At 31.2% G+C, this 10,940-nt stretch overlaps 1 protein-coding gene across 1 annotated transcript in view; it reads right to left on the bottom strand.

Moving 5' to 3' along the window:
- Positions 1-10,940, bottom strand: part of Sobp (Sine oculis-binding protein) — an 84,226-nt gene that overhangs the window by 33,038 nt on the left and 40,248 nt on the right. The window contains exon 2 of the mRNA XM_067046063.1: positions 1,639-1,765. Coding sequence (XP_066902164.1) covers positions 1,639-1,765 — 127 coding nt within the window. The remainder of the gene's footprint in view (positions 1-1,638; positions 1,766-10,940) is intronic.

Here is a 10,940-nt window from a genome sequence, read left to right as displayed (position 1 = left end):
ATCCTCCTAGGCGTCTGAAAAGAAGATGGCCTCGAGCTCTTCTCCTCTAGAAATGTTATTGGAGTTCTATCAGTGGGTAGATTCTCCACATGTTTGTATCATGTCACTATGTCACATACAGCAAATTTACTTGTTCTATATATGTGTATACAGTTGTAAATAACAATAAATAAATTATAAAAAAAAAAAGAAAAATATCGAAATGAAATACCCCAAAAAATTACAGACTAGTTTTAACCTAATTCCTTAGCTTGCTAATTTTTGAAATTTGAATGTAATAAACCCATCTCTACAAAACCCGTCATTTTAAAGTTGGTTTCATTAGTGAAATCATTCCTCTAATAAGAAATAAAAGAGTGAAAGAAAAGTGTTTACTAAGATGCTTCCAATTCGTTAACAAAATTGCACTTCGATAATGTAAACCAAATTAGATTGCACTTCTACATATACTTATGAAGAACAAGAGACAATCTTTTGTAGGGGTGTTCATGATCTTTAGTTTAACGTGTTAAATGGAAACACTTATGTTCAAGGGAGAAATTTTTCCTTCTTTTACCATGTCAAAACGATATAACATGGTTGAGAGTCTGTTACTAGGGTCTTTTAAATGGAGAATGACGTTACGCAGCAGACCAGATGAGCTCATCACATTTTGTTTGTTGTGTGAACTTGCTCGTAGTTTGTGTTTTGATTGAGTTAGTATTGTTTTGGAAACTAATAAAGCAATGTATGACAATAATAATAATGAACTAACACTTCTCAATTGGCTAATCTTGATTCTCTTCCTCACAAGTTAAAAGATCAACAAGAAATTCAGTAGCCAAACTTTCATACAATCTTCACTTTTCACCCAATTTTGGCATGTTGTAATAAATTACTTTAATGAAAACTTAGAAGTAAACAATAACATGAAGTTGTGAAAGGAAAGGTTATAAAATAATTTTCTCAGAAAATCCGCTAGCTCTTATGTATTCAACATCTAACATGACATTAATATAATATAAATAGGGCTGCTCACAATCCTATACTTATAACATTTAACATGGTAAAATATTGTACATTTAACACAACATGAACACCAATGAAGATTGTTGTGAGGATGCCTCCGAAGTAGATCGGGAATGCATTAGTCCAAAGCAAAGCTGAAAGCCAATAAATCTATTTACCCTTAAACGTTGATATTAGCGTTATTCCTGTAATAATTAAAGGACTTTTTTTTTACTTATTGATGAATTATTTAAATGTGAAACTTAGTAATCTTCAATAATATTGAACCCATACTTAATCTGAATAAAACTATCTTTTAAAGAAAACGCTTATTTTCGTGCTCGTAGAACTGGGTATAAGAAACTCCCATAAACTAAGTGTTAATAAGAATATGACTAATATTATATGAGCTCCTCGAGTGTGTGAGTCATATCCCATCAGGATTAAACCCGTGTCCCACCGATCCCTATTACTAGATACGATTCGTCCTATATTTTCGTGATTAATTTAGGTTTAGCCTTAAAGATTTATTTACAATACTAGCGTCGGTGAGTCAGAGATTTTTGGATTAGTATAAAAAGCCTGAAAACGTGTAAAAATTATTTTATATAATTATACTTTATATATTTTCATGATAAATAATATACTCACTGCTTCGAAGCGGGGAATATCTCTTCCTGGGCAGTTCGCTGTCAGAGCTGGTTTCGGAGCCAGAAGTTGCTCCCCTATCGTAGCCGTACCACCCCAGCGCATCCTTCATCGAATTCTCAGAATAATCCTGGAATAATTAAAATGTTACTACAAGTTAATTGAATCTTTTAGCTTTGTTAACCCTAATGTACTACTTCATAAGCAATGTACAAAATTAGATAACAACAAGAAATGGATGGTAAGCTAAATAAATTCCATTGAATCATGTTTCCATTCGTTTATTCAAATATGGGTGTTCCAATTAAACGTGACACATCTAGCTACTTAGTAAAAATGAGTTATGAATATTCGGGCATATAAAGTGACGATATGGTAGGGAGAAGTGAGTCTAGCTCACGGCAACAAATACAATCGCTTACGATTTAAGCGTGAAACATAAAAATTTATGAGTTGAAAATACACAATTAATATTTCTAGCCCAAAACCAGAACGAAGTGGTGACCTCCGAAAATAGCCATATAAAAAACATTTTTAAATTTTCGCAATAAATTTAGCATAAGGAACCATATCAATATTAAATGGTGACCACTATGTACGTTTAGCAACAAAATTAGTTTACCTGCTCAAGAGTTAATCATACCAAAAAAAATAGATTGCCCTTTTTTGCTTCCACTGAAATGTATAAATCCAATGAAAATGGCACATCAAGAATTTGACCCGTATGAAAAACCTTTCTTACCTGGTAGGAGTATGAAACTAAAAAGAAATACTTTTCTGGTTGAACTAAAAAAAAAATAATGTAATTTTTGATGTTCTGACCTGATAATTGTTCAGACATTCTTGCATGTGAAATATTCGAGGAAATCGGCAACAATGGTACATTCAAGTCGAGGTCTCTAAATAAATTATAGATTTTATTTACTATCGAGTATCTTTGGCAGGGTATGAATAATGCATGGGGTATCGGGTTACCTGCGAGGTGTACAGTCAGTCCCCACTAAATCACTGGTCACATGAGAAGGCTTCACAAACAGACATGGAAATCCTTTAAGGACTCTTGCAGCCAGTTCTTTCTTTTATTCATTTTGTTATTTCTTCTATTATTTTTTTGCCGTTTGTTTCAACTCTTTTTCATGACCATAGAAGGAAGGAGGTAGGCAGGCAGCGAAACTTGAGAAGGCTAGGGTAGATTTCCGGTGATGGGTCGGTCAAGCCGGCACTCGAAAGAATGCCTTGAGTTTTACAAATAAGGCCTCGCTGGCCAAAACGACTCGATCCTATCAGTCCTTCTCATTTTACCGAGACTTTGGATGGATTGGAGCAGTAAAAGAGAACTGATGAGTAACACAATAATGATAAATCAGAAAAAAACTCTGAATTCGCAAAACAATAGAACACGGCTTATGAGCCTTAGGTGTTGATCATAAAACCCAACTGCATTAGTCTCTTGGAATTCGGATAAGTCTCTTATTCCTCGAAATCACAAAATAGTTTTGCTTATTCTCCTTTGTAAAAAAAACAAAACATAAAATCTAATTTACTTTGTAGGAAGATAGTCCGGGTGGCGGTTAATAAAGGTATCAAAATGGTAAAAGAAAACTATTTATAGTTAACCAATCTTTCGCCCCACTTTGCAGGGCTTCGTCAGAGCTGCCAACTGAATCTGACAACCCTGTTTTAATTCAGTTGACAGCTCTGTTTCAATCTGACAGCCCTGACGAAGCCCTCCAAAATGTGGCGAAACGTTGGTTTACAATAACTATTTTTCTTTTACTATTTTGTTACCTTTACTGACTATCTTCCTACAATCTACTTCATACGGTCAACTATATTCTTCTTATATAAATCTAGTTTACATTATTTCTTATATACGTTGATATAGAAAATATTGTTATGCAGTTTCCTTGTTTCCAGCGATGTTTTTCAACTAGATCTTTGGACATAAATTGGTTTTGAATATAAATGAATAATTAAAATAATGATGTCAAGTGTCAACATTCACGACAGCTAAAAGAAAAGTTCAAATCCAAAAGAGTTAGAAACATCTAAATATTTTATAATGTAATCGGGTAAATTAACATGTTTTAATACGCCAGAAAACATTGGACCCAAGTAAGTCTGCATAAAAAGCTGGGTTGTGCTGGAGAAGGAAGATAGCCACCATTGAAACTACCAGAAGGAATAAATGGATAGGACCAGTGCTGGAGGAAGCTGAGCTAAAGACCGTGCTTGAAAGTCGACAGATAAAGGGGTTTGGCCACGCTTTATCGAATTGAGGATGAGAGAAAAACAATGGAAAAAAGAGAAAAGCAATGGAAGCTCGACCAGAAGGGAGGAGACCGCCAACCCACTTTGGAATTTCCAACTGGGAATATATAAAATGAATAAGTGGGGATTAAGGCTCCACGAGATAGATAGATAGCTATGATTTTATTTGTGAAAGACAAAATCTTGTACAAATTCATAACACATATATACAATTATAAAGCAACACCTGATTAAGGCTCCACGACCCGAACAGAAAGATGAAGGAAGATCTGTCAATAACATGATTAGAATAAAAATAAATAGAAAATACTTTTGTTTTTTAAAATTTATTCTACATTTCGAAATGTTTGTCTTTTTAAATTATAATATTTTAATTCATATATGTGCATATTTTGATACTTATACATAAAAATGATTTTGGTATTAATATGCACAATCATCTCACTTTTATTAATAACCCAAAATTGTGGGTTATTAATTTATCAATAAACAAAAAAGTTTAAAATATCGGATCATACCTACTATTAAGTACATTTAAATAAAATAAAATCCATAGTTTAATTTTTATATTAGCCGGGAAATTTACTGATCCAAAACAATAAATAATCATTAATGTTAAAAATATTTTTTTTTTAAACAGAATGGTTTCATAATCTTAATATTTTTTAAAAGATAATTTATGCAGAGTAGAGCAAAGTGAACTAATTTTTCTAAGAGCATTTTGTTTTATTTTTATGTCATTGCTTTATATTAGCAATTATGGACTAGTTTAAAGGGATGCTAGGTATACTCTCAGACGAACGCAGACATTATTGACAACAGGAAACCCCAGAGACAGTCTTCACCCGATACCCAATCTTCGTCTAGTTCCAGACGAACTTATCTCTTAAGGTATGGCCTTCCCAGGCCTCGAAGTTGGGCCTAATACCCTCGATAGGTGACCAGGATGAAAACCGAAACCTATTGGAAGCTTTTACTAGCTACTGATCCTTCTGAGGTTACTAGATAAATTAGGGGCTTGCCTTGACGTGACAAGTTCCTGTGGCTTATCGCATCTCTGTCTGGTACCTTGGCGCCTCTCACCTGTCCCACCTCTCACCCTTATTAATAGGATGGCTTTAGCTAACTCCCAAAGAGAAGATTTTACTGCTTACTATATGTTAATTAATAAATAGATGTGTGTGGAAAATTCAGTATTTTGTTTAAAATAATAACGGAGATTTACTTTCAATATATTTGTTATAATTAAAATTCTGTTTAGAGTTTATTTCACATAACAATAAATTATATAATAATAAATTCGTTAAGTTTTTAAAAAATGAATAAATATATACCGATATTCCTGCTTTTTAATTTCATCCTTAATAATATTTCAGCAATCATTTAGATTTTCGACTAGCGTTGAAATTAACTAGCGTACACTAACTAGTGTTATCAGTGTAACTAACTTAGTAGTAATCAGTGTATTAGAAACATATAATAATATTATATTTATTATTTTAAAAGATTATTTTCTAACTTAGCCAATGAGGTCGCCCCTATACCAGCCGTAAAGGTATCAGGAAAGTATGGGCGACGAGGAGCTCAGGACCCGGCCAAACCACAGGCCTCCCACTGACAGACTGTGTATTATATCCCTCGTATCACCGTCTTCGGCGAACTGCACCATCGTCTTAAGATCCCATTCCTTCCTCCTCTTTTTTTTCACCTCCTTTAAATTGTGTAAGCGGCTCCTTGGCACCGCAGAGGGGGAAGAAAAACTTTCTTCTGCGGTCGAAATAGTACCAGGGGATCAGGAAGAGTGAGGAGCTCGTCGGGGGAACATATCGGGCCGACATGCATTGGTTCCTGCCTTTCACTTACAACCACCATTTCCATACAGTATCGGTTCGGTTGAGAACGGTTTGTGTTACTGCGCCATCCCTCCCTTAATCTATTCTGTTAAATGTAATGCAAATTCTGCAACCCATAATGTATGCGTATAAAGTCAATTATTTCTTATACTTAAATATATTAGAAATAAAACCAAAATTATATCCAAATAATACATGCATTCATTGCAAGATTATATAAGTAATTATGAAAAAATACAACGTCAAAATTTATTAAGAAATTAAGATTAAACTATCCGAGGGACAAACACTGTTTACGAAATTTTGTATATTCCACCCCTAGATTAAATTGATAAGCAACACCAATGTATTCACAGGCCGAAAGCAACAGCTTATATTTATCCAATTTTTTAAACCCACAAGCAAAATTAATATTGTAATTTTTTATGCAATTTATTTATCATATTCAATACAATTATACCATTGTATTACTGACCCTATTTATAATGAGTCACTTTTATTATATACATCTTTGTATATAATATGTATATAAATAAACAAGCAAAAAATAAACTTTCACTTTATTTAAATAATTAAATAAAAATTGAAATAGTGTAACAAAAAAAAAACAAAAACAAAGAAAACAGAAATACTTCTTTGCTCTCTTCTATAGAAATCAAGAATGAAAAAAAATACATAATTTAATTTTATACTGAACAAGTATTCATTTATATAACATACACTAATATCGTTAAGAATATTCTTCATTTTGTTTAACTTCATATATTAAAATGGATTTCCTATAAAACCTGGGGAAACAAATACTGTAAAACTCACCAGTTCGCTCTAACAAATTCTTTCTAATCTGCTATAACTAGAAACCAGATTTTTGTGCAGTAAAAAAACCCAAAATGAGCAAATTCCTTCAGAGAAATCTCAAAATGTGTATAAAACACGCAAATCCTGTAATAATTATCAACTTTATTGTTTTATCGATAATACCGATGTAGGGAAAGATTAGCCTGGAATTAAATTATTTAACTTCTAAAACTTTTTACTTCTGGAAATTTATTTACTCTCTGAAAAAGAACAATTATTTTTTTAATTTGAATTACTGTTGTTTCAATCATATTGTTATTATATGTATTGGTATAATTATATCATATATAGTTATATCAAGTGTGAATTATATTAATTTATATAAAATGGATTAAGAGTGTTAAGTAAAAAAAAAAGAATTGGTATCGAGTTTCACTAGATTCCAGAGCTCTCTTGCCTTATCTAGATTTCTTCATGGAACCCCCCATCCTTCATCGTTCACTCTGATAACGGGATATTGGGTTGCAGAAACATTATATTTTCTTTCATAAAATGTATGGAACTGGAGCTTGGTGAAGTTTTCAGAAAGTAACAAATATTTTATATTTCAAAAGAAGTTATGAATTGTTCGTGTCAGGTGACATATATTTTAAAAAAAGGATAAAAGAAAAGAGTTACAAAACATTTTAACTTTCTCAGCTACCTAAGTTACAGGAATGGAAATTGGACCGCAAAAAGTTTCCAAGATTTCACTTAATTCGCATATATTGAGTCTCTCGAAAGAAAGTTGTTTATGTCCTACTTGCCATCCCTTAAGAACTTTTTTAAAAATTTAGCAGTTATTCTTGTTTTTCAAATACCAATTTAATATTCTTCTAATTCATAATAAATTTATTATCATTTCAGGGCATCTGCTAAGACAAATGCTGAAGTTATTTTAAATTTATTATCTTTTGTTTATATGAAAACTTCTTATCAATTCCTTTTAGGAAGCATGGACCTGCAATTTGATCTGTTTTCTTATTCTAGACCCACATACCCAATAAATAGTACTTCTCTAACTCTTGGATGGCCGTGAGTAGGAGGATTTTAATAAGATGGCTCATTTCATAGGTTAATTAATCTTAAAAATTAACATATTTTTTTCTTAAATTAACTTAACTAATTCGAATTGATTAAACTTAATTAATAATTTGATTACTCCGCATTCTGTCAGTTGATCAAACCTTTAATAATTCCGTTCACGCTTTTCTTTAAATGATCAAGAAATATAGTGATGCTCCCAAAATCAAGAGTTTGTCTTATTCATTGTTGATCAAAAAGTAATAGCAATTACGTTTAATTTTAATTAGTTGTAATAACTAAGCACAATAACAATTACATTGGTTCATCAGGTAGTGGTAATTACAAAATACGAACATTTTCAACTGTAATTAAACTTCTGAAATTTCAAATTAAAGTAATTTTAATTGTAATTGAAACTTGGTAACAATATCCTGCCGGAAATAGGCAGTGTTTCCAATCCATTGAACGTCGATAGAGGCAACATATTATTATATTAGCTGATCTAAAGAGACCTCATAAAAAATATTTATTATTACTTATTAATTATCTTTCAATGTAACTGAATTTCATATTTATGTAATCGAAGATAAATATTCATAAATTTAAAAAAAAGAAGCAATTTTTCAGCCATGTTTGGTGTTTGTTCCACTCAAATCACTATCTGAAATCAGATTCGCTGTAGAGAAAAATAATTTTCAATATTATCGAAAACATCAGTTATGAACAGAATTCGGAGATCTCACCCTTTTTTTAAAACTAAACTAAGACATAGAAAAATATGTTTAACTTTTTCAACCCATTTTATTTTAAATAAAAATAAATGGATTGATTTGAAACATATTTCAATAAAAAAAAACTCAAATTGAAAAGAATAAACGTTAAATCAACAAATAGATGAGATATATTATACATGTTTTAGAAGCATGTTCACGAGAGAGTTTTTTACTCTTCAGAGTGATAGTAGTAAGCATGTATAGAAGATATATTTTTTAGAGTAAAACTCATAGAGAGTTTTCACCGAAAGTAAGGGGGAGAGCTCTACCCTCTTTATATGAATAGTCTCAATCGTGCAAAATAGGTTCCTTAAACTACATGATCATTTAATATCCTGCGCCTGGCATTACAACAAGATCTCTCAGAGGCTTTACACTTGGGAGTTTTAGTCTGGGAGTATATTAATCAATTTCGAGAAGGAAAACCCGCGCTTGAGAACGCACCTTCTGATTGTTATTTTAGGCTTTTATTATTGCTAGTTAGATTTAACAAGTTAAATTGAAACATTTAATTAATAGCCTAATTTTTTATAATTATTTATTAAATCAGTAAAAAAATAAAATATAAAATTATTGAAGACATATTTTTGTATAAGAAGCCCGTATATCATCCCCCCCTCCACCCTTCTTCCTGGTATTTTAGCTTTTTATTTAACAATTGCGTAGGTTAACGCTTAACAATTTTTGTATTTATTTATACGATACCAATTTCTTAACTACAGGCGTATTGGTATTGGTTTTAAATTGTAGAGAAGTCTGAGTAAAATGTTATTCTGTCTTTTTTTCTCCAAATTACAATTTCTGAATTCAAACTTATAAATTAATAAATTTATTTATTTATTTCTATTTCTATCGTTGTGTAAAATGATAAATACTACAGAAAAAGGACTTTTACAGAAAAAAAAAAAGATAGAAATCTCTGAGAACCATTTCCTCTCAAGAAGCTAAAGTAGGAGCTCCACAAGCCCTATGCAATCCTGTTAACCCCTCAGCTCAACGGGTCAACCTGTCGCTTCCAGGCGGTCATTGCTGATCACCAACTAAACTAATAATAAAAATTCTTGTAGCTTCTATTTCGGTTATTTTTATATAATATTATCATTATTATCTCATATTTTTCTTATAATATTATCTTGCATTAACATGTGTATTCACATATATCTAAAAATTATTCTTTTTATAGATAGATAAAATAAAAACTTGGGTTACAAATTCTAAGATTCGTTCAGAAATGATTTGACTCATACACATGCATTTTTATATTAATTAATACAATAAGCCTTGTAACTTATGCATTCATACTATTGTGAGTTTTTAAATCTAGGTATTTTCTTGAGTTTAGATTATTAATAATAATTATAAGTACAATAACGAGAAAGCATTCTGATATAAATTTTTTTTTTGTCAATGTTTACAATTAAAACATATATGATGATTAATTTATAACAATGAATATTAAGCTAAATTTGCTTTATGTGTCTTGAAATCAGTACGACAATACACTAATTACCAAAAGGAAATACTTTCCATAAATAAAATACCGTAGACATTTTCTAGTACCCAGTGAATAACGGGAGTTTAGATGTCAGAAGGAGCTCCATTCACAGTTCGCTTACAACGGTTACAATCTCGTCACATAACCTTTCCTTTTTTTCCTGTATTAAAAAACATTTCCTCCTTATTTATTTTTTTTTGTATGAATGAATTGAATCTAACAATCATACTCAAAGTTATGCAAAATAAATTGCATACTTTTTTACAGACATACAAATTATTTAAAAAATACAACCACTCTGCTACTGATCTGATTATTCGAATTCAAATAAATGATTTTAACAAGTCGAACTAGGTTAAAGAAAGAAAAAATATTTTATTCATAAAAATGTCTACACCATATTCCAATTTAGGGTATTTCCTTCCTGTTCCAGCAATATGAGTTCTCCTTTAATATATTTTTTTTTAATTTTTTATGAGGGCCATTTAAGTATATGGTTGCCGGTATTTCGTTACAGGGAGGAAGAGAGGAATGTATGGCTAAGTGAGGACAAACATAGGCTGTAAACCGAGATAGGATATACTATTACATCCAGGGCTATAATGGACTCGTCCGAACAGACCATGTACCCGTCGAATATCTTATTTGGGATCATTGGTTGGACTCTTCGAAAACTGGCGAGAAACAAGTATGGAATATTATATCATGTTTTTTAGTTGGAAAACAATTTTTCGTAGTTATTATTTTTTCAGGTTTCAAGTGAAAGTACCAGTCACGTGGGTATGTATATTTTTTTAAAAGTCAATAGTAACTGCTTTCTTTAATTACCTAATTCATACCAAGATTATAAATACCACTGATTGGTTAGCTACGTATTAAAATAATATATATCATCATTATGAGAGATAGTTGACCGTGGATGATAAATGAGGAGAAGATGGTTGGGGGTGCGGTCAATGAAACACAAATAAGTATGACTAACTTATTTTAATGTGCCGACGTTTCGGCTAGAGTTTCTAGCCTTCTTCAGGGCTAAAAACAAAACAAGAT

This window comes from Halyomorpha halys, unplaced genomic scaffold, assembly GCF_000696795.3.
Source record: "Halyomorpha halys isolate HHAL.00 unplaced genomic scaffold, Hhal_1.1 Scaffold603.1, whole genome shotgun sequence".
Classification (NCBI taxonomy): Eukaryota; Metazoa; Arthropoda; class Insecta; order Hemiptera; family Pentatomidae; genus Halyomorpha; species Halyomorpha halys.
Note: the sequence above shows the minus strand (reverse complement) of the source record. Positions and strands in the feature narration are given on the sequence as shown.